The 24,081-nt window shown below is 48.1% G+C and overlaps 2 protein-coding genes across 6 annotated transcripts in view; both read left to right on the top strand.

Annotated features, from left to right (window-relative positions):
• Positions 1-2,881, top strand: part of mgat4b (alpha-1,3-mannosyl-glycoprotein 4-beta-N-acetylglucosaminyltransferase B) — a 48,337-nt gene extending 45,456 nt beyond the window's left edge. For both annotated transcript variants that reach the window (XM_086222394.1, XM_086222393.1), the window contains 2 exons: positions 1,473-1,585; positions 2,043-2,881. In XM_086222394.1, the coding sequence (XP_086078520.1) occupies positions 1,473-1,585; positions 2,043-2,066 (137 nt within the window). In that variant the 3' untranslated portion in view covers positions 2,067-2,881. The remainder of the gene's footprint in view (positions 1-1,472; positions 1,586-2,042) is intronic.
• A 3,350-nt stretch (positions 2,882-6,231) lies between these two features.
• On the top strand, positions 6,232-21,746 carry canx (calnexin). 4 transcript variants are annotated; one of them, XM_086222397.1, is made up of 15 exons: positions 6,232-6,368; positions 13,815-14,036; positions 14,441-14,514; positions 15,234-15,292; positions 15,467-15,608; positions 15,705-15,786; positions 16,112-16,304; positions 16,409-16,598; positions 16,848-16,961; positions 17,039-17,195; positions 17,296-17,511; positions 18,104-18,223; positions 18,538-18,649; positions 18,731-18,858; positions 19,046-21,746. In XM_086222397.1, the coding sequence occupies exons 2-15, from the start codon at positions 13,818-13,820 to the stop codon at positions 19,103-19,105; spliced, it is 1,866 nt and encodes a 621-aa protein (XP_086078523.1). In that variant the 5' UTR covers positions 6,232-6,368; positions 13,815-13,817; the 3' UTR covers positions 19,106-21,746. The 4 variants fall into 4 exon arrangements, with proteins under 4 accessions (XP_086078523.1, XP_086078521.1, XP_086078524.1 ...); XM_086222395.1 differs by having other exon boundaries at positions 18,725-18,858; XM_086222398.1 differs by having other exon boundaries at positions 18,725-18,858; positions 18,952-19,100.
• Positions 21,747-24,081: the final 2,335 nt, after the last annotated feature.

Genomic DNA, 24,081 nt, shown 5'->3' with positions numbered 1-24,081 from the left:
TGTAATGGGTCTTAATAACCCTGTAAATTATGCACAAAAAGCATAAAGATCCCTCAATTACTCTGGCCTTCACGAACAGATGAATAAATTAATAATAGAGGAACTACAAATCCCTTAAAACCCCCGGAGGTAAGCTTACTCTTACGATCAAGGCTTGATCGTCTCTCTGGCTCTGTGGACCAAAGGTCGGTCTGTCCATCGCTCGGGTCCAGACTGAAACATTTGAACTATCAGATGGATCGATGTGAACGTTTGCTCAGACATTCATGCTCCCCAAAGGATGAATTTTATGGACTTTTCCCTCTTCTGACGGTTCTCTACCACCGCCACCAGGTTGATGTTTATTTACTGACTGGCCTCATCAAGGAGCGCGTGAATATAGACGACACGTTATCCTGTCAGCTCGTTATCAGACTGTTGGTCCCCACCGTTACTCAGTCCATGGGAGTGATGAGGACCGAACAGTGCTGATGTCCATATAAAGCGAGGGAATGTAGCCATGAAGGACCACGCCCACATTCAGAGAGCATCTCTTCTTTAGGGAGCTGAGATTCAGGCTAGATAGCGTAGCACTATGAATAGTTGTGGGTGGGAAAGTGTTTAGCTCCATCTTTGCCTGCTTTTTTACTCTCCATGAAAGTGGCCGTGTCTCTTTAAAGACACGATAACTAAATGAAGACACAAATGTTTCCAACTCTAATTAACTGTTTTAGTGCCTGGCTCATGGGACCAGAACCACAGTGCCAATCATAGGACTCACATTTCATTAAAATAGTGATCTTACAAATGACACCATTGGTTCACCATCAGTATGTGGTTCATCAACAGTATATTTACCTGGAGTCACACTCATGACCAATAGGGGGCGACTGGTGTTCCAATCACATGACATCCTGGAGCGGGGCAATGAATACAAGTTCAATATACTAATCTGGATTATGAAATAGTTCAATTTGATTTTAAAGCCAGGTGGCCCGGTGGAGCAGTGGTCCTCACTGTGGCCCCCCATCCAACAGGGTTGTGGGTGGAGCCCCGGCTGCAGCACGGGGTCTTTCTGGGTGAGTCTCCATGTTCTCCCTGTTCCTGCTGGGTTCTCTCTGGTTCTCCAGCTTCCTCCACAGTCCAAAGACATCAAGAGGGACCAGGTTAATCCAGACTCTAAATTGACCGTAGGCGTGGCTGGGAGAGCCAATGGTTGTCTGTCTCTATGTGTTGGCCCTGCCATGGACTGGTGACCTGTCCAGGGGGAAGGCTGCTGGGATAGGCTCCACCCCCACCACCCTCAACAGGAGAAGAGGGGGAACATGGAGGGATGGATGGAGGGATGATGGATGGAAGAATGGAAGTATGGATGGATGGATTTAATTAATACGCAGGCCTGTGAGGGTGTTTGGGCTTCATGGAAAATGGATCCGCATGAGATCGGATCCTCAAAGTCGGCTAATATTCGTCATCCTCTCGATCTCTTTCAGGGACATTCCAGAATGGGATCGCGGAAGGGGAGGTGGACCCAACCTTTGGGCCCCTGGAGGCCATGCGTCTCACTGTGATGACGGACTCGCCGGTCTGGGTGATCCTTAGCGAGGTGAGATGAACCAGTCCACCAGTTCTCAAGGGAGGTTCTATGTTCCTCAGTGGCGTCCACCAGGATCTGCAGAAGAAGCACTTGTGTATACTTTTACATCCTGAATCACATCAAACTTAATTTGTCACATAGACTTTTTTCTTTTATGGGTTTATTATATCTGTTAAATTAGCAAAATGCTGATTTTCATCTGTTGTCCCAAACACATTCATTTAACAGGCTCATCTTGGAGAGTCATGTCCATTTTCTTCTGGTTCTGTCTCATTCTCCCTGGTTCTGATTAGTTCTCTCAGCTCCCTCTAGTTCTTCCTACATGCCTTGTTCTCTCTGGTTCTCTCTGATCCTCTCTGGATCTGACTGGTTCTTAATAGTTATCTTTGGTTCTCTCTCATGATGACCAGTTTGGTATGGTTCTCTCTGGATCTGACTAGTTCTTTCTGCTCTTTGGTTCTGTTAGATCTTCATAAAGAAAGCGGAGTGACGCTCACCCCCTCCCCCTCCGTGGGACCTCAGCACCTCTGAGCACCAAGCTGCTCATCAGCCGCTCACCAGTTCCCCACTGCGGTTCCGCAGTGCCACCCTGTGGTCTGACCTCGCTGCTGCAAGGCTGCTCAGGCAGTCAGTCAGAAGATGGGAGGTGCGTCCTCTGACACCAGGCTCTGATTAATCGCCAGATCGGTATTCATCTGTACATACAGTGATTTAAATGTTCAACATGCTGGTCACTGTCAAGGCAGTGGCGTGGTGATGGCGGTGGTGCAATTCTGGTGATGAAACTGCTGATTCACAATGGAGGAGGACTTTTCACCCGCAGGTGGGTGGTCTGGACTGCTGGAACAGCACCCCCACAGTCACACGTACGTGGATTCGTTCATATGGACGCCGCTTGGCGGGTTGATGTGTAGTTGCTGCTCGGGACTCACGAGGTTCCCCCTTATCAGATAACAATTTGCCTTAACAAAGAGCAGATTTACTTCGAGTGGAAACGACCCCAGATCCAAAAATGTAGCGACACTCACTACCCACAATCCTATGCTGCCAACTTGGACCTGCACAGCATTTCTCATTGTGGCTTGAAACTACTGATGACGGAAGCTGGTGTTAAGCGTGTTTTGATGATCACACTGCTCAACTGAGGCCTTGTCACTGATGTTCTACGTTCTCTCCTCTGCTGTACTCTCTCGTTCTCAACTGCACTGTAGGTTCAGTCCAGTGTGAAGGTTGATCAGACTGTTCTTCAGCCTCTCATTGACATGTTTGCTAATAAATAGGAAAATGACAAAATTCTTCCACCTATTTAATTTTTTGCTGCTGTTCAGGGAGATGATTTTTGATAAATTATTGCTTAAATCCATCCACCCACCCATCCATTCATCCATCCATTCATCCACCCATCCACCCACCCATCCATCCATCCATCCATCCATCCACCCATCCATCCACCCACCCACCCACCCATCCATCCATCCATCCACCCATCCATTCATCCATCCATTCATCCACCCATCCACCCACCCATCCATCCACCCATCCACCCACCCATTCATCCATCCATCCACCCATCCACCCGCCCATTCATCCATCCATCCACCCACCCACCCATCCATCCATCCATTCATCCATCCATCCACCCATACATCCATCCACCCACCCATCCATCCATCCATCCACCCATCCATTCATCCATCCATCCACCCACCCATCCATCCACCCATCCATTCATCCATCCATCCACCCACCCATCCACCCATCCATTCATCCATCCATCCACCCACCCATCCATCCACCCATCCATCCACCCATCCACCCATCCATTCATCCACCCACCCATCCATTCATCCATCCATCCACCCACCCATCCATCCACCCATCCACCCATCCATTCATCCATCCATCCACCCACCCATCCATCCACCCATCCACCCACCCATTCATCCATCCATCCACCCATCCACCCACCCATTCATCCATCCATCCATCCATCCATCCATCCATCCATCCATCCAACCATACATCCATCCACCCACCCATCCATCCATCCATCCACCCATCCATTCATCCATCCATTCATCCACCCACCCATCCATCCATCCATCCACCCATCCATTCATCCATCCATTCATCCACCCACCCATCCATTCATCCACCCACCCATTCACCCATCCATTCATCCATCCATCCACCCACCCACCCATCCATCCATCCATCCATCCATCATCCCTCCCTCCATGTTCTCCCTCTTCTCCTGTTGAGGGTGGTGGGGGTGGAGCCTATCCCAGCAGCCTTCCCCCTGGACAGGTCACCAGTCCATGGCAGGGCCAACACATAGAGACAGACAACCATTGGCTCTCCCAGCCACGCCTACGGTCAATTTAGAGTCTGGATTAACCTGGTCCCTCTTGATGTCTTTGGACTGTGGAGGAAGCTGGAGTACCAGAGAGAACCCAGCAGGAACAGGGAGAACATGGAGACTCACCCAGAAAGACCCCGTGCTGCAGCCGGGGCTCCACCCACAACCTTCTTGATGGGGGCCACAGGGAGGACCACTGCTCCACCCACAACCTTCTTGCTGGGGGCCACGGTGAGGACCACTGCTCCACCCACAACCTTCTTGCTGGGGGCCACGGTGAGGACCACTGCTCCACTGGGCCACCTGCTTAAATTCACTTTTTCCTTATTTGTACTTCTTGTCCAGGAGCCTTAAGAGTTGAAGCTGTGTTGATGTCTGTTTATTATCAACCACTGATGTCACCAACCTCTCAATCCACTCGTGGACCTTTGAGATCAGCCATGATTGAAATAACCACACTGCTGCCCTCTAGTGGAGGAAGTCTCCTCAGAAAATCGATGAAAGCGATTGTTTAGGTTGAATGAGAGCCTCCAGCAACTGTGTCTGGGTGACTGCCAGCTTAGTTCTGAGTGACAGTTAGTTACAGTTAACTGATCAAAGTCCCATCTGTTCACATGATGACGGGCAATCGACTCTCAAAATGCAGGTTTTTACAAATGGAGTTTATTTCTGATCAGTGTGGTTTTTTTTGGAATTTTAAGTCGTCCCAGCCTGAATGCAAGTTGAGCTTGTTAAAAGAACAACAACACTGAAGCAGGTTCTTTTTTTCTCTTTAATTATTATATTGCTGACAAGTGATCTGGAACTTTAATTGATTAACAGCCAAGTGTTCAGTGTTGCATTTAAGAATGAGATTGAACAGCAAGTAAAAAAGGCCTCAAAGTCAGGAATATCATGAGCTACCTTAGCTTAGGGTGGCTGACGGCAGCTCTGGATTATTTAACCCAAAGAAACGAAATGTAGCTGAGGTTTGTTGACTGCAATCTTATTGGCCTTCAACATGACCTTTGAACTGAGCCCAGCATCAGAGCAGGGCGCTGTCAGCAACCTGACCCCAACAGCAGCGTCCAGCACCTGCTGGAGACCCCAAAAGCAGATGATTAACGGTTGTTTCAGCAGCACAGAGGATTTGTTTGGTCCAAACCAAACTGAAGAGTTGGACAGAGAACACAGGATGAGAAACAAGACAGAAGCGGCAGGAACAACAACACAGGCATTAAAATGTTTCAGCGCTTGAATTTGAATGTCACCAGATTTGTCTTCTGCTGGTTCGTTCCACGTCGCAGCAGAGAAGAAGCTTCCATTCACTGAACATCAGAAACATGCTGGACTCTGTGTGCCGCAAATGTTACAATTTAGTTTGGAATTTAAGTCAACTTGATGCTTTCTTTGACGTTGATCTCCAATGTGGTACTTGAAACCAAAAACAACAATAAAAACCAGCTTTAACAGGTTTGGGTCAGAGTGCGTCAAGATGGCGCTGGCGCGAGACTTCCAAGGACGTTGGATTTTTAGTTCTTCACACTCAAACCAACAAAACATGTCGTCGGTGCTCTACGTCAAACGGACTTTGGTTGGAGAGACTGAACGGCTGATACCTGCCACCAGGGTTCAAAATTAAGCCCTGAACTTTGACCTGTGCCTCCCAGGAGTCAACCAAACTCAGTCATCATATTAAGGTACTTCTCCTGTCCTGGAGAACTCATAACATGTTCTCTTTTGTTGGAGGGAACTTTTCTTGCTCTGCTACAACAACAGCTACTGTCTGACCCAGATGTAAAATGATCAGCAAACTTTATGAAGCAAAATAAAACTCAAACATTAAACAATAAACAGGAATTGCTACTATAAACGCAGGCACTTGATGAATCAATGCACTTCATCTGCTGCATGATGACTTCCATGCTGCGTTTTCTGACGGACTGACAGTCACGTGACCAAGCACCTCAAAGTAGCTCAGGTGATCAGACTGATCGTGGAAATATGACACCTTTAACGTGAGTTAGTTTGACGTGTGACGTGGACTGTTCTTCAGCGTCCAGCATGTTCCACAGTTCAAGGTCACGTGTGACGTGGACACAAGCGAGTGAAACAAAAAAGTGGCTGCATCTTAAAGGCAAAGTCAAGACGAAGATGAACGTGACGGGATTCATTTTTATTCTCCCTGCTGGAAGAAAACCAAACGCGTTGCTATGTCCTTTACGTCATCCGGGCCAGAACCAATCAGGGAAGACTTCCGCCGACGGCTGCACCAATCAGCGCTGTCCACGAGGTTCAGCTTCCTCTCCGGCCAATCAGCTCCTGACAGTTGACAGGAAACGTCAAATATTCCCTCACTGACCAATCAGCGGCAGAAGAAGGCGGCCCGCGTCCTCCCATAGCCCACGTGATCCTCCTCAGTAGTTCCCAGGCGGTCACGTCGGAGAGCCGGAGGTGAGTGAACCGAACGACGAATGTCCAAATTTCCAGCGGGAAGCTTCTTCCCTTGCCGCGGTGTCGCGGAGTGACGGCTGGCCTCGCGCAGGCGGTGTGGACGGTGTTTGTTTGTCGCCACTAAAAATGCCGCGTGCTAGCAGCTCGCGAGTGAGCGGCTAACTGAGGCTAATTAACCGCAGGTGAACGCCGCTAGCCTGTTAGCTCGCTGCTGTTAGCTCCTCTGCTACCATCTACAAAAACACGCGAAAGCACCAGCGGTTCAGACTCGTTTTCCGGCCAGGTTTTGTTTCTGGAGCCGAGGAAAACAACCTGGGTGAGAAAAATGGGCAGGAAAAGTGAAACTTGCGCAGCTCCCGCAGCCGCGAGTGTTTCGTAAGCATCATCGCGGTTATGCTATCAGGCTAAGCTAGCTAGTAAATCCGCGGCGGGGGCTGCTAACGGATCAGTCAGATCAGTGTCAGAAACGTCTGGTGATGACTCATTTTCACCACGAGGCAACTCTGCAGGCAGTAACGACCAATGTGAACAAGTGCGAACGTTCTAGTGATCTGATTGTGTCAAAGAGAGGCAACCACCCTTTTAGCTCCGACACCTGGAGAAGCTTCCCGAGGCTAAATGGCTCCCGATGTGTTTGGTAGAAACAGAATTTTTCTCCCAGTTTAAAAGTGTGATTATTTTTCAAAAGAAATGATTGTTTTAATGTATTTACTAGATTTACGGAGTAATCGTTGAAGGGTAAAGCTGAAGGAGAACACGTTCTCGTTCCAGTTTCCCAGGCTCCCCGGTCACATCCTCAGATGTTCTCGTATTCCTGAAAGTCAAAGATCCATTTGCATTTACTTACATTGCAAATCTGTCAGATCTTATTATTGATGGTTCATAATCTCAGAAATGTGACTTTGCCAGTTGCACTTCAGTGCACCATGAAGTCGTTTGTTTTATGTTCTAATTCCAAATGATGGGAAGGCCTCGACCTCATTCACTGGGCTGGTGGTCTGTCAACACCAGGACAGAAGAACACACACACTTGCACTTAGTGTACTACTATTTTTTAAATTTCAATAACATCATGAGTAGAGTAGAGTAATCCTTTATTAATCCCTTGTGGGAAATTGGAAGATTACACACCCTAGTTGCCTGATACAGCTATCAAAAATAATTCCAATTATTACTGGTTGAACGTGAGCGAAGGCCCAACTTCATCGGGGATCAGCTGGACTTATTTGACATGATTTCAAAATCCCCAGCCTATGACTGGGCAACATTACACCTTCCAGTCCACCTTCAGGGCGGCACTGAGAGAAGCACCTACCAGGACTGTGTTGATGGAGGCCAGTAATCGAAAGCTGAATGAACTGTAACAGGGAAGATCCATATGGTGCTTGCTGATGGTCCCGGCGGCAGTCTTCACATTTAAGCTGCTGGAAATGAAATTCTTCTTCAATCAGTTCTGCTCATTGGTCAGCCAAAGGTTTTGTCTCAGTGCTTCTGGTGCTTCCCACCCTTGAGGCTCTCATCTGGGCTGGAGGAAGTTCTACCGGCAGGTTCATGTGTGGGATAAAAGCTTGTGATGTGTCCACATGCGTTTATTCATGACCTCCTGCAGGATCTTGTCAGGCAGGTGGAGCTGGTTCAACCTGCCGGTGCTGTTTCGGACCGCCACCCACTTTGATATGAGCGGCCCACTTTTTGTTAGGCAACTCTGCTGAGATGGACCAATGACAAGGAGAAGAGAATCTCCTCAGCAGAGTTTAACTGACTTGTTCTTGTTATTCCACACATTTTTTGATTTGTCTTTTTGCTTGAACGTCCCTCTGGTGTCAGTGACCAGCTGGATAGAGAGATCCTGCTTCAAACTGAAAAGACATCAAACGAGTAGCAGAAGGTTTAGCAGGTAAACAACTACAGTTTACATTGCTCCATGATTGTGGGCATTTTCTGATTTAGTCACATATTTAACTGAATATCGAGGGAGATAAAAGAACGTCAGCAGTTGAACTGAATCCTTCGCACAGAACCTCTGAACACTCGGTGCTAATGAGCTGTATCAGTGTCACCAATGTGCTCCAGTGCAGGGAGAGATGATTGACAGATTAGTTTGTGCGAGTGGGTGAGCTTGTGTTCATATTGCTCCCCTCAAACAGGAAGTGAGGTCAGCACTGTTTATCTGTGTTTAAACAGTGACCCTCTGTCTGGTGACCAGTTAACTGATGTTACTGTGTAATGTCCTGGACACGCGTCAGATCTGAACACCCACAAATACCTGGAATAAGTTGACTAAAAGTACAAATGCTGTCTTTGATAAAGGTGCTCAGGGTGGTCTTTTGAAGCACAGATGGAGTCTCATCCAATGACTTCAACACATAAACGCGTGCACACCATGGACGTAGTAACTGCTAGCCTGGACTTAGTTTGATGATAAACTCAAATCTCAGTCAAGAAGAAGTACAACTTTGATTCGTCCAATGATTTAGTTGAGTTTATTTAATAGGGTCAAATCAAGGTGACTGGGTACAACAAGCTGAAGTACTACTGAAGTACTGGTGCTCTGCTACTGCAGAGTTGGGCTTTTAGTCACAGACAAAGCTAAAGAATCTGTTTCTTGATAGAAAAGTGAGTGTTTGTATGTTGTTGATGTGTCGGCTTCAGCAGTGTACTGGAGAGTTGCGACCTCAGCGGTCCTGGTGTTGTGGTGAGGAAACGCTGATGACGTGACAGTGTGTTGTGTTGAGCTGTCCAGCAGCTGGCGTTCTGAGCAAGTGTCTGCTCTGGTGAGCTCGACCTCACTCAGGCTCCGCCTACTTGGTGAGCCGTCCACCGTTGCTCACTCTTGTTGTATTGCAACAGTTAGTCTGACTACTAGGGCTGTAATCTCCCAGTCGACTGGTCGATTTATTAGTCGATGCGTTCTGGCTCGACCAAAATTCTGATTGGTCGATTTTTTGCCACGTTAATTTCATCAGGAGCAAAGTACCGAAAGCACCCCTGTTTCACAGATAACAATCTATCTTTGAACACCCCCTTGTATTTGCTATTTTGGACTCTCCCGACCCGCTAGAGACAGAGACTGAAGAGGACTAGAAGGCCAACGTCTGGAGGTTTGATGAATGTCTGTTTAATGATGACGGTTTCATTCCAAGTCAGTCCTCGTCCACCACGTCAAAGACGTCTGCAGCGTGGCAGCATTTCATGAAAACACATCATGGAAAAAAAGGCGAATGCAAAGTTTGCCAGCACCAGTTTTCATGTCACAGCTCCACCACAAACACGGCGTGTCACCTAGAAACGGTGAGCTAACGTGTCCACCTTAGGTTGTCCGTCAGTTTTGAGTACATGAACACATCAGAATTGACATTTCAATGTTTTAGTCTAATAATTGTTTTGTTTTAATTGTAAAAATTCTTACAGTGGACTTGCCTTTTGTGTTTGAGAGTAAAGTTTTAAGTTAAAGTCTATTTGTGTCTCAGCCGCGATGCTGAGCTCCTGTGTTCAGTCTGGCTCTGTCAGGACCAACGATGGCGTCGCTCAGTTATTATAACCTGACAGAAACAATTGTCTCAATATTCCTCAGCAGGTTTTGTGCTGATAGTTGACACAGTAGAGTTTTCATTTATAAAATTAGTCGATTTTTAGTCCAAATTTGAGGGCTTCAGTCGACCAAGAGTTTCTTTGGTGGATTACAGCCCGACTGACTACTGAACTGAGGAATGGTGTCACAGATATGACGTGACTTTGTTGTTTTTCTGGATGAAGTGATTGTCCTGGAGCTGTGCTTCATTGGTTAGGATGCTAACTAGCAAAGCTGGTGGTACGTACACAGACGAGGCAGCGCCAGCCGGGACGTTAATTACTCAGTTAACCATTAACGTCCCTGCTTTGAATTCATGAACTTCACCTAAGTGTGATCCATATGATTGAGTAAATAATCAATTTACAGAAAATCTATTCGCATATTTTGAAAGCATCACATTCACTCATCTCCAATAAAGTTCTCTGGTAGTGATGCACCGATTCCCCGGCCAGGGACCAGAACAATGACCAGCCCGTCACCGTAGTGTTTCCAACTCCGAGCCAATCTCCTGCCACGGTGCGTCGCATCTATTTTTGTTGGAGAGTGTGTCCATCTACCCTGAGCTGACGGTGCCAGGCAGGAAATTGTCACACAGAAACTTTGCATATCCTGTCCATTTTCAAAGTAAAGCGCCATGTGCGGGCTCCAGAACAGACCTGACAAGGACTCAATATAAACCCAGACCTTATGTGATGTGATAGAAACACACAAATGAAGGGACAACAACCCGATTCAGCCCTCAAACTCCACCTGCCCCGTTGGAGGAAGCTACCAAAGGGAAAGTGGCTAAAGCTAGCAGGCTGAGCTCAGAAGCAGCCTGCAGCCTCTCCCGCTGCCACTGCTCCTGCTCCTGAGCCACAGACACTCACACACGATACACAGTTAACTGTTCCTCTTCCAGATGAAGACTTGATTCATTCATCATTTAGAGTTGTTAAAGTAAGAACAGATCCATGAGCCTAGTGAAATTTGGGGGAAACTGTAAGAGTACGTGTTTATTTCCTGACAAGTAGACAGAGAATCAGCAAAAATCAGTATTGGCAGGTCCTGCTAACAAAAAGATCAGAATGGGCCAAGAAGATTGTAATCAGGGGGTATGAGAATGAACGGGCTCATTTGTGGTCGTGAGGGTGGAGGGAGGAGTTTGTATTGCTGCAGCAGCAGGCGTCCTTCAGCCTGGAGAGATCCTGATATGAGATTAACTGTCCGGAGATTCGCTCCAGACCTGCTGCTGTCAGTCTGGACAGAGAACAGCAACTTCAGCTGCTTTCACTGCTCTGATTAGGACGAGGCTGCTGCCTTATCGGCCAATCGGAGCAGTGAAAGCTAATGAACTGGGCTGTGTGCTTCTGAAGGTGGTCTGGAGTTTCTGGTTTACTGCTTTTTGCATCCATTGCCTGAGAGGAAGGCAAGACTGAATCACAAATTTCAAAATGTTCTGAAAAATAATTTTGCCGAAGTTATGGGTTAACCCTCTGAATGCTGTTTCTCTCATCCTGCAGTTCAGAGAGATCTCCACAAATGCTTCCATGAAGATTGGGCGATCAATTTTTACAAATTTCATTTCAGTCTTGTTCAAAGTTAAAAAGTCTGATTTTATTTTTTTTTAATAGGAGCCATTTGGAGTGCCTGAAGCGCTCAGATACTCTCTTCAGCATCTGTACTAGAGGAGCACTTGGTGCTGCTGGATGTAATATTTTGTGGTCCTGCTGGTGGCCCCTGCTTGGGACCAGTTCCGGTGAGAACAGCTGCAGTCACTTATCAGTGAGGTCATCGGTGGTCAGCTCACAATGGCCTCACTTTTTCTAGGGATGCCCAATTGCCCAGACAGGGACCGGAATTGGCCGTGACCGGCTGGTCAGTGTCAGATTCCTAACCGGTCACTTGCCGTGGTGGGCCGCTTTGCTGGGAATAGTGGCGAGTCTATATTTGATGGATGTGAGTCAATCTACCCAGAGCAGAAGGAGCCTGGCAGGAAATAGGAAGCACAAGCAGACAGTGCTGATGTCGGTGGTAATGAAGAACCAACAGCAACAAAAAAACAAGCTAAATAATACTGGGTCTTTGTCTTTGGTTGAGGTTATATCGTTGCCTAGCAACCAGAAGCACCTTCAGACTGTGCCGCTCTTATTTTCCTTTATAGACGTATAATTAAATGTAATATTGTCGACCATCATTGGTTCTTTTTATTTTGAGGAACATTTTAAGGTACTGTTTCTTTTAAAGGCTGTGTGGAGGGCACCAGCCAGATGGCTTTGATGCTAAGCTAACAGCTAGTGCTAGTGGCAGCCATTAGCCTGGCTGCTAATCCTGATGTTAATCTGATTAGTCTGTCAGTCTGCAGGGTAACGTGCTGGTCTGAGAACCCACTGAGACAGAATGAACCCAACGACAGCTTTCTCAGGCTGCTGCTGCTGCTTTCTTCATCCTAAAAGTAATTTGTGGGCGACAAACCTCCGGCATTTTCATCGTGGCGAAATTTGGATGCATCAAAAATCGTATTGTTGGATGAATGTAGGATCATAAATTAAAGAAACGTGATTTACACACCTGATTATTATGAATCAATAATGGAATTTGTTGACTTGATTTTCCCACAGAAACAAATCCATCTTTCGAGTTCATACCTGTGTGAATATGCGGCTTTTATGTTTGAAATCCAGGAAACCTCCTAATTAGCATCTTTAGTCTTCAAGCATTTCATTACAGAAAAAAATATTGTTAAATAAATTTGTGAGAAAAGAATATTGTTAGAGAAAGCATAACTGCATTGCTTGTGGTAAATGAGCACACTTTTATGAAATCACACACATCTGAAGTGTAAATCCTGCATCCAAGTTTCAAACTTACAAGCTGAATACAAAATAGTAGCTGCATTTTAACAGGAGGAGCAAATGGTCCACTTTTCACGGCCACAAGTCCTTGAGGGGAAGAGGGAGTTCCCCAGTCAGCTCCTGGCGAGCCCTGGGGTCACAGGGGACACTTGGCCTGGGTGGATATCGTGCAGCAGTGTGAAGGGGTTACAGAAGGCCAGAGGCAGGCAACCAGGCAGCGCTACGGCTTGTGTGGCCTTTGCATGGAGGTGATGACGTCACTTTGGGCACTTGCACTGCTGCGCTGGAACACGACGGACAGCACTTGAGGCGTTGCAGAAACAAAGTTGATATGTGTAGTGAAAATGGAGTGAACCTGCAGGGTGAAGGAGTAGTGGCGGTGCTATGGAGTGAGAGAACAAGTCATAGTGCAGTTGTGGGTGCGCACGCACGGCTTGCGTCCGTGAGGGCGCCGACACGCACGGAGCTCCTTCGTCTGATCAGACCCTCTTTGGATGTGATTGTTGTATTACTACTCTGGTTCAAGCGGTTACCCACCAGCTGGCAGACATCCCTCTGAGGAACTGAGGGTCTGCTGGTGGACGTGTGCTGGGATATCAGGCTCTGCTGAGGCGGCTAAGTTCAGTGATAAATCAGAGAGGTTGATATGAAAGGATGCGCGCTAATCTCAGTACAGTAAACTGTGTGAGTGTTGTAGGGGGCTGCAGTAATCCCCCGGGGTGTGAGCTCATTAAGGGTAATTAAACCCAGGGTTGCATGCTGGTTTGTCACCATGGTGATGGATGGGTGCCAGGGAGACTGTGTGTGTGTGTGTGTGTGTGTGTGTGTTGTTTGATGCTCACTGTTTCATTAACTGTTGGTAGACAGTTCTGTTTGAATTGATGAGCTGTAGAAGTCATTTGATCAACTCTTGAGTTTGACAGATCAAAATGGCCGTTTTGTTTGATGGGAAACTTAAGGTCACAAACACAGACTTCCTGTGAAAGACACGTCCACTCTGGAATGCTGCAGCAGTAACTTGTGTTCCTTTTCCTGCAGACTATGGATCAGAAGGTCTGGTTGTGTGTTCTCGTGTCGGCGGGCCTCCTCTGCCTCAGTCTGGCGCCTGTCTCTCAGGCTGAGGACCTGGAAGACATGCTGGCGGATGACGTGGATGTGGAAGATGAGCTGGACCTGGAGTTAGCTGGAGCTGAGGAGGAACTAGAGGAAGACCTGCATAATGAAGCTCCGCCTGCTCCTAAAACACCACTCACACCAAAGGTAAGACTTACCAAACAGCTGATTGGTCAGTTTCTGACCAGCAGCTTCCCTTCGTGGTTACAAGAACCGGAGCTCCACCCATTATCTGGAGGGAAGACAGGAAGCAGCCAGTGTTACTCCCACTCTGACAAGACTGATCACCATCTAGTCGTTGGTTCAAAAATCTAGATATTTAAGTCACCATAGAGGAGCAGAAATGCTGAGGCGTCAGCCTGGACACTGAGACGTGATCAGTGGTTCCCAGGAGAGACAACGGCACCGGGAGGCTGGTATCGTCTTCACAATGGCTGGTCAACAGGAAGACTCGGGGGCAGAATTCAATGAATGTTTGTGCTGTGAAGTCCTGATCACAAACAACAGGCCTGTTAATTCAGCGTGTTCCCTTCTCCACTTCTTCCTGTCAGGTGACCTACAAGGCTCCCGAGCCTATGGGGGAACATTTCTTCGCGGAGTCTTTTGACAGGGGAACCCTAGACGGGTGAGCATGTTGCTGTTTTGATGATCATTTCTGATGGGCCGTCCACTTGAGAATGAACTGATGAGATGTCAAAGGTCACCGCGACTGCAGTGGACATGTTCAGGCCATATATGTCAAATTCACTCAGTGAAACATAACCCAAAAATGTCTGACTGAGGTTAGGGCAACGCGATGGTACACCAGGGTAGTAGAACATCCCAGTTGCATCATTTCGACACCGTTGCCTCCACAGATGCTCTTTTCTATTGAACTGATGGATTGTAGTGTGTAGCTGGCACCACTAGAGGGCAGGCGCATGCTGCTTGTTCTACCGGTGTGAATGGCAGGCAGCCCAGCAGAGAAAGATGGTGAGTGGTGCTGTGGGAAGACGGGAGGATTCGTAAAATTTAGTTAAGGCTTTAGTCCAGATGATGACGGTGAGCCTGCCAACAGGGAGGACGGCGTGCGCGCTAGACGGCTTGACTGAGACGCTGTTTTACCTCCATCCTCCGTGTAGGCAGCGGAAATTTCCACCAGGAGCGCATCACACGTGTCAAGTTTATAAACCTGCTTAAACTCTGTTGATGTGGGGGTGGCCCCTACGTCATATTCCAAATACCCCACTAAAATATTACAAGCGTATGAAAACACAGATAGCGCCCAAGTCTGACGAACTTGTGCACGGGAGGACTCGGAAGCTTCGTTGTGTTTCTGATGAGTGATCTGGCTGTTGGTTTCAGTTGGGTGCTGTCCAGTGCCAAGAAGGATGACGCAGATGAAGAGATCGCCAAGTATGATGGTAGGTTCCTGCCCTCCGGGCCACTGTTGCCTTCAGACCAAACATGAAACCGTTATTGTCTCCCATCAAGCCTGTGAGTAACAGGAATAAAGACACAAACAACAGGCCTGTTCAGAGCCCACACCCTCATGATGATGATGATGGTGATGATGATGATGATGGTGATGTCTACAGGTAAATGGCAGGTGGAGGAGATGAAGGACAGCAAGTTGCCCGGTGATAAAGGTCTGGTTTTGAAGTCCCGAGCCAAACATCACGCCATCTCAGCTCAGCTCCTTCGACCTTTCATCTTTGATACCAACCCACTCATCATCCAGTAAGAACACACACACACACACACACACACACTGCTTTTTCTTGGTCAGATGATTTAAAACTACTGCGTATGAACAGTTTCTTTTCCTGTGTTCAGGTATGAGGTGAACTTCCAGGCTGGTATCGACTGCGGCGGCGCCTACGTCAAGCTGTTGACTCAAACTCCTGAACTCAACCTGGTCAGTCCTGTATAGACACACATCACAAAAAAAATAAAGGGCAGAGTCCTCAGCCTTAACCCCCTGAAGCCCAGTCACTTCCTGTCTGGTTACTTCTGCACTCATTACTCTTGTTTCATATTTCACATCAATCTTAAGTCCTACATCTCCATGGAAACGGCACAACTGGAGGCAAAGAACACAAACAGTTGTGAAGCCAGAGATTCTTGAATGCTCGTGTGTCATGTGCCCACAAGTGCTACCAACACTGGAATAGTGACCTTCATGGTGTGTGCAGGCGAGGGTTGTGACTGGTGGTGGTAAAAGGTGCTGAACTGTGTTTCAGGACCAGTTTGTGGATAAAACTCCCTACACCATCATGTTCGGGCCAGACAAATGTGGAGAAGATTACAAGCTGCACTTCATCTTCAGACACAAAAACCCCAAAACTGGAGAATATGAAGAGAAACATGCCAAGAAGCCAGACGCTGACCTCCGAACCTACTACACCGACAAGAAGACCCACCTGTACACACTGGGTAAGACACACACACACACACACACACACACACACACACACACACACACACACACACACACTTTCAGCTACTTATTGGTTTCTCTCCCCCGTGTTGCCCCCCAGTGGTGAACCCTGACAACAGCTTTGAGGTGCTGGTGGATCAGACGGTGGTGAACAGTGGAAGTCTGCTGACAGACATGACCCCCCCTGTCAACCCCCCAGCAGAGATTGAGGACCCTGATGACCACAAGCCTGAGGACTGGGATGAGAGGGCCAAGATCCAGGACCCCGATGCTGTCAAGCCTGAAGATTGGTCAGTACATAACTCTGGTTACCATGGAGATGAACTCTGAGCAATTTTGTCAGTGTTGTAAGTCAAACATCAGTGTGTGGCGTCATGTGACTTTGGTGGTCGAGTGACTTGTGGTTATGATGGAATGTTGATGGAGGGGCTACAGGAGGTTTTACGCCGTGCCGACTCAGGAGATGAACACGAGTGTTGCAGCGAGACGTTCCTGTCAGACATCAGTGGGAATGACTTGGTGTTGACGTGTGTTTGCAGGGACGAGGATGCTCCCGCTCAGATTCCTGATGAAGATGCGGTGAAACCAGACGGCTGGTTGGACGATGAGCCAGAGTATGTAGGAGACCCTGATGCCATCAAGCCGGAGGACTGGTGAGTTGTTGCTGCAACCCAAACAATGGCAGTGGACCGGCTTGTTGTGTTCTGATGACCATCTGTCTCACCATCAGGGACGAGGACATGGACGGCGAGTGGGAGGCCCCGCAGGTCCCTAACCCCGCTTGCGAAGCCGCCCCTGGCTGTGGCGCCTGGAAACGTCCCATGATTGACAACCCCAACTACAAGGGCAAGTGGAAGGCGCCCATGATTGACAACCCCAACTATCAGGTGACTCAAGTGGTTTGACTGTCACTTCCTGTGACAGGAAGCGTTTAATGTATCTAGTAGATGTCATCCAGGTGGCGTGACGCTCTCCCACTGTTGGCAGGGCATCTGGAAGCCGAGGAAGATTCCCAACCCGGCGTTCTTTGAGGACCTGCACCCATTCAGGATGAGCCCCTTCAGCGCCGTGGGACTGGAGCTGTGGTCCATGACCTCCGACATCTTCTTCGATAACTTCTTCATCACCAACGACCGCAGCACTGCAGATCGCTGGGCCGCTGACGGCTGGGGGCTGAAGAAAGCAGCTGAGGGCGCCGCTGAGGTGAGTCATTATATCCTTAATTCATAAGGTTAGACATGAAATGTCCTCCGTCAGGATGCCTCGGATGGTTGGATGGAGCGTCAGGTTCCACACTGTTGATATTTTAGTGTCAAAGGTTTTACTAAGGATGAAATCAAACTAGAAAATTCTGTCAAGGGCATCTAACCATTTCTCTTCAATGCTTCAGTGTGGAAAATAATTTTAATGGTCGTAAAAATCTGCTGGGTTTTTTCATCAAACGAATAAAAATGAGTCGTTCTATTTCCGTATGAAACTGAGTGGTGTGTTCCCTCTCTGTCACGTTTGATACATTGTTAAGTGAAAACATCAAAGTAGTTCCGGCTACGTGTCTGATTCTACCACTACAACGTCTCCTCATGTTAAACTGGTATTCATCACCAAGGTGACACACAACCCTCCTGATATTAATGCAGGCAGAGACGGAGCTACGCTAACACTTCCCACCCACTACCAGTCATTGTGCTAAGCTAACTAGCCTGGGTCTCAGCTCTCTGTCTTCTGAATGAAAACACCTGCCCATCAGGTTCATGTGTATTGAGGTGTATGAACATGTTGTGTTTGCTGGTGTCAGCCGGGACTCGCCGCTCAGATGCTGAGTGCTGCAGAGGAGCGTCCATGGCTCTGGGTCGTCTATGTCCTCACCGTGGCTTTACCGCTTGTCCTCATAATTGTCTTCTGCTGCACAGGAAAGGTGCGCACGCACGCACGCACACACACACACACACACACACACACACACGTATCTGGAGGGAACTGTAGCTCACTATTACCATGGTAACATGATAGCTGATTGCTTTGTGACGTGCAACAACAGTCATTGATCAAAGTAGAGGAAAGCTCAGGGATCCACTCCTCATTCCAGCTCCTCCATGTCTTGTATTCTAGTGGTGTTGACTCCTCACTGGGCTCAGTCGCGTGCTTAACTCCTACCTGCAGGCTGATTTGAGATCAGTCTGACACATTCATACCAGATTGGACTAAACTGTTGTCCTGTATGTTGTGCAGAAGAAGAGCACAGCGACACCTGCTGCAGAGTACAAGAAGACGGATGAAGCTCAGCCTGATGTGAAGGAGGAGGAGGAGGAGGAGGAGGAGGAGGCTGAGAAGAGCAGTCCAGGTGGGGGGGCACACGAGCAAGTTCAGAGTTCTCCTGCTTGTGTGTCTGTTGGTCTGACTGACAGTTTGCTTTCAGCTGCAGCAGAGAAGAGTGACAGTGAGGAAATACCTTCAGAGAAACAGGAAGAGGAGGCAGAGAAAGAGGAAGAAAAACAGGAAGTAGAAGTGGAGGAAGAGGAGGAAGAAGAGAAGGAGGTGACAGCCGAAGAGGTGAGAATCACTGAAGTTGAGTCTAATTCGTGTTGCCGTTGAGTTCTTGTTGATCTGAAGAGATGATTTCTTTTCTCAACTTTGCGGTGGCAGTAAATCACCTTCCCCTCCCCTCCTCTCCTCTCCTCTCCTCCACTTCTCCTTCCCTCCACTTATTCCCTCTTCTTGCCTCCTTTCCTCTCATCAGAAGTTGGAGGATGATGTTCTGCGGCGTTCTCCCAGGAACAGGAAGGTCAGAAGGGACTGATGTGTCTGAATGGACAGCCCTGACCTCCACATCCAGCCCCCAAATACCCCCCCCCCCCCGCCCATCCCTCCCCCTTCTACTCCTCCACGCCGAGGCAATGCAGCCTGAATGTGGAACCCGTAGAACTTGACAGGAAAGTAATCAAGACCTCCAACACGGATGCCTGACGATAACCATGATGATTCCAGTATGAACAGGACTGAGTTAGTGTGATTATAAAAGAGTTTGAAAGAGATTAACTTAGATTAACTAAATCTTCCTGCATCATTCCTTCAACACACCTGAGCAAACTCTGACCAGGGGACCGTCCTGTCCTGTCACCTGCCACCTGTCACCTGCCACTTGCCACCGCTCACCAAACCCCACCCTCAAGCCTGACACACGACTCAGGCTATTATTAAACTGAAGTTTAGTGATGATGGCAGCGCCATTTTGAAGATGGCTGCTCGTACGCAGATGTTGGGTCAGAATCCTCGAGATTTGAATCACACTGGATTCTCCTACGAACAGCCAGGACTTTGTCTTCTGTTGACCAGTTTTCCACATGGTTGCTCAAAGTCTTCATCACAACTTCAAACTGGCTCAACGTCAACAAAACAACCTGCTAATTAGGCTAACGTGCTAACGCGCGTCGGCCAGCGAGTCTCCATAAAAGCAAATATCATAGCAATGCAGACAGGATGAAGGGTGATAGAAACCTCTGATGAATAAGCCTAAGTAGCTGGATGCTAACACCCACAAACATTGTAACAAGTAAATGATTAAGTAGCTTGTTAGCAAACAAACAAGTTAACGTCACTAACAACCTAAAGAATCCTACGACTTGCGAATATTTAAACTGTTTTTTATTTCTGTGACTTGATGTATCTGTTTTCTAGTCTTGTTAGTTTGTCTTGCAGGTTAGCACCGTGTTGTCTGTGTGTTCCACTTGACACCAGAGTTCACACGCCTCCTCCGTGTCTCTAACGTGTTCAAACATCCTGACAGCCACAGGGAGGTCAGAGGTCAACCAGGTCCCGCAGAGCAATGATATCATAGAAAACTATTGATTTGTGTGTCTTCTGCTGTGTTCATACATGTGAGTGACAGGTGTTAGTTAGCTGGCTCCGCCCTCCGAGTCCTTGTCAGTCCGGCCCAGGATGAAAGCAGCTGTTAGCAGGCAGCGTTCCAGACACTCAAGGTCTCTTTGCTGAGTGGAGGCTGACACCTGTGAACCCTCAGCACCAATCAGGTTGCTCCTGCACCTCTGGTGACTGGCAGCAAGAGGGCGGCCCCAGCCCCTCTGTCAGCGACCCTGTATGAAAAAGGAAAAAGGCACTAAGGAGAAACAGAGACGCTTAACCTCTGACCTGTCCACCTGCTTCACCGTTCACTCCAGCCCGCTCAAACATCACCAAAGCTCCCACCGCTAAACCCCCTGCTGTTTCTCACCCACATTTTTAGAGTTGGCACTTGGGCGCCAGTGTACTTCTGACTAGCCTGAACTTGGGGTCCCCTTCCAGAGCCCTTGATCGCACCCGAGTGTTGTCGGTCCTCACCTGAGCGTCTGCCGGAGGCTCAGCAGTGATGATGGCAGCGTCATTTTGAAGATGGCTGCTTGTACACAGATGTTGGGTCCGAATCCTTGAGATTTGAATCCCACTGGTTTTTGTTCCAATGAACTGAACATCTGAATTCTCGTGCAGCTGGTAGATGTTCCCTCTTTTACATCTTTGTGAACTTTCACCATGGAAACACACTTGTTACTGTTGGTTACCACAGCTGACACCAACCACAGGTGGTCACATGACTTCTGCCATGCTCTCCCGAAAAACCAGGAAATGCAAATGTCTTGAGTGACAGTGACTGTGAGGTCCTGATTCTGCTTTGACCCCTGACCTTTCTTCTGGTTCAACTCCTGACCTTTCCTAAGTCGACCCTCACGATTGGTGAACCCGAGTAGAAACGACTCGACTGAAACTGAAGTGAAACAGGTTTGAGGGCTGGAGTGGCGTTGCTCTCCGCTCAGTCCCAGTCAAGCTGCTCACTGATTGGCTGGCAGGTGAACTAGAGGGTGGGCGGGAGGACACGCTGAAGCACAGTTGGAGACATTTAGGTTTTTGTCTCTGGTGGTTGAGTTTTGGACCTCATGGTGCTGCTTCATGTCAGGTGACCTTTGACCTTTTCCTCTGAGAGTAATCAAGCTACTTTTGGCTGTGAGCTGTGTCACTTGAGTCTGTTTCTTCTGCTGCGGGAGAATGTGACGCTACAGTTTGGGATCGGCACGAGTCGCCGCCAGCAGCATCACGCTGTCAGGACGTTTGTTTTGCTTGTCCCTTTGTCTCAGCTCCTCCCAGTTTTCCTCTGCATCTCTGAAGCTGATGACATCATCAGCCGTCGACAGAAGGCTCCACCTGCTCGTGACTCTGTATCTCTGCAGCCTGTTTCTGCTTTTGTTTTGTTTTTGGACTTTTGTGTTGAAGCTGAACTGTTGGTCAGCCTGTTTCTGGTGTACACGACGTCCAGATTCTCCGCTGAGCTGCAGGAAGGTGCGACGTCAGATAGAAATACTGTGATGACCGAAGCTGACGTGTGTGCGGTCGGTGTTTGTTTTGATGAATAAAAAGGCCAAATGGAAACTAAACGAGCCCGTGGAGAGTTTCAGTGCACCTCTGATTCCAGGTTCATGCTGACTGCTGATCTCATTCAAGTGTTGGATTTGAGCTGAAAATGATTAGAATATTGAATATTTCTCTTTCTGGAGAGCCAAACAACATTGCTTGTTGCTCAGAAGTAGGTTCTCATGCGTCGTCATTCTGTGTGAAGCTGCCACCTAGTGGCCCACTGAGGCCATAGCTAAAGCTTCACTGTTTCATCTAATTGAATGAATGAACTTGTTAATTTACAATATTTGGCAGATAAAACATTGACTGCAGGGAGTTGAGAACAAAAGATAAAGGAGGAAAACAAAGTGTGATGGAGGACTGGGGCAACGTCTCATTCGATGATGTCACATTTGTTTTTCGTTGTTAATGACGTGCGAGTTATGCGACTCCCACAGAGCGACTTTTGAATATTGTACATTAAATAGGAGCCCTGGAGATCGATAGTCCTGAAAAACAGCACTTTTCTAACTTGTACAACTTGCTGGCTCAATACTTGATTTTTGTTTTGCACCTCTGGTCCCAAGAACAGAGACGAGGTTTAAATCTGACACCAAATGATTGACGCTGCAATCATGAAAGAACCCCAGATATTTCATGCAAATCCAAAACTTTGTGAACAAACTGGTTTGGTGCATGTTTTTCTGCTGAGCGTCTGGTAGATACAGAGAGACGGAACTCGTTCGTGCCGATACATTTTAATTCACCAGTTTCGTTGGCGTGCAGTAAAACATCTGCTTGGTAACACTGAGTTTCGCAAATCCAAAAAATAATAGCGCCACCTAGGGAGCAAAGAACATGCAAAAAATTGGCGCCCCACAATTCCTCCTAGGAATGTCCTACGGACATGGGACAAACACCGTTGTGTTCGTCTCATCACCACAAAATGTCCCGCGCTCTGTCCCCCGCACTCTGTCCCCTCACCTGTCTACAACAGGACGTCCACAATTTGGACAAACCTGTCAAAATGAGAACAATTTTTTACTACCCGAACAAAATCTATCCCTCCTAAGGCATTCATGCTATCGCTTCCAAACTTTGCCAAATTAATCTCACAACTCTGCTCTTCAAAAATCTTTAAAAGTTTTTATCTGAATTACTAGATTCCCATTTTACAAGCCCTCAAAGTGGGGGAGACACGTTTCAGCTTCCAATGGAAGTCTATGGGGAGACGGTGTCCTCTCAGGTACATACTGTCAAACAAACGCTTCTCACGTCTACACCATCCATCCCACAGCTCTACCAACCACACCACTGCATTCCTGACAAAAACCCTCCAAGAACATGGTGTTCTGTGTCCCTCTGGACCAGCGTATGCCGACTTCTTCCTCTTGTCCCACTCCAGTCCTGGTGCTCCTCCTCTCTCTCCACTCTAGCACAGATCAGAGACAGAGCAGTGGGGGAGGGGTTCTTAAAGGGCCAGCTCTCAGCTCTGCTCTCACTCTAGCACAGATCAGAGACAGAGCAGTGGGGGAGGGGTTCTTAAAGGGCCAGCTCTCAGCTCTGCTCTCACTCTAGCACAGATCAAAGACAGAGCAGTGGGGGAGGGGTTCTTAAAGGGCCAGCTCTCAGCTCTGCTCTCACTCTAGCACAGATCAAAGACAGAGCAGTGGGGGAGGGGTTCTTAAAGGGCCAGCTCTCAGCTCTACTCTCACTCTAGCACAGATCAAAGACAGAGCAGTGGGGAGGGGTTCTTAAAGGGCCAGCTCTCAGCTCTGCTCTCCACTCTAGCACAGATCAGAGACAGAGCAGTGGGGAGGGGTTCTTAAAGGGCCAGCTCTCAGCTCTGCTCTCACTCTAGCACAGATCAGAGACAGAGCAGTGGGGGAGGGGTTCTTAAAGGGCCAGCTCTCAGCTCTGCTCTCACTCTAGCACAGATCAAAGACAGAGCAGTGGGGGAGGGGTTCTTAAAGGGCCAGCTCTCAGCTCTGCTCTCACTCTAGCACAGATCAGAGACAGAGCAGTGGGGGAGGGGTTCTTAAAGGGCCAGCTCTCAGCTCTGCTCTCACTCTAGCACAGATCAAAGACAGAGCAGTGGGGAGGGGTTCTTAAAGGGCCAGCTCTCAGCTCTGCTCTCCACTCTAGCACAGATCAGAGACAGAGCAGTGGGGAGGGGTTCTTAAAGAGCCAGCTCTCAGCTCTGCTCTCACTCTAGCACAGATCAAAGACAGAGCAGTGGGGAGGGGTTCTTAAAGGGCCAGCTCTCAGCTCTGCTCTCCACTCTAGCACAGATCAAAGACAGAGCAGTGGGGAGGGGTTCTTAAAGGGCCAGCTCTCAGCTCTGCTCTCCACTCTAGCACAGATCAAAGACAGAGCAGTGGGGAGGGGTTCTTA

The sequence above is a fragment of the Aulostomus chinensis genome, chromosome 13 (genome assembly GCF_037954235.1).
Source record: "Aulostomus chinensis isolate RoL2024-O1b breed Wild chromosome 13, RoL_Achi_v1.0, whole genome shotgun sequence".
NCBI classification, from domain to species: Eukaryota; Metazoa; Chordata; class Actinopteri; order Syngnathiformes; family Aulostomidae; genus Aulostomus; species Aulostomus chinensis.
This window is presented reverse-complemented; position numbering and strand designations above follow the sequence as displayed.

What these genes read in the sequence shown, in the direction of transcription:
- canx (XM_086222395.1), top strand. Translation starts at nt 13,818, where the DNA reads ATGGATCAGAAGGTCTGGTTGTGTGTTCTCGTGTCGGCGGGCCTCCTC. An exon ending in GACCCACCTGTACACACTGG is followed by an intron (nt 16,305 to 16,408) that starts GTAAGACACACA and finishes GTTGCCCCCCAG; the next exon opens with TGGTGAACCCTGACAACAGC. An exon ending in CAGCTGAGGGCGCCGCTGAG is followed by an intron (nt 17,512 to 18,103) that starts GTGAGTCATTAT and finishes TGCTGGTGTCAG; the next exon opens with CCGGGACTCGCCGCTCAGAT.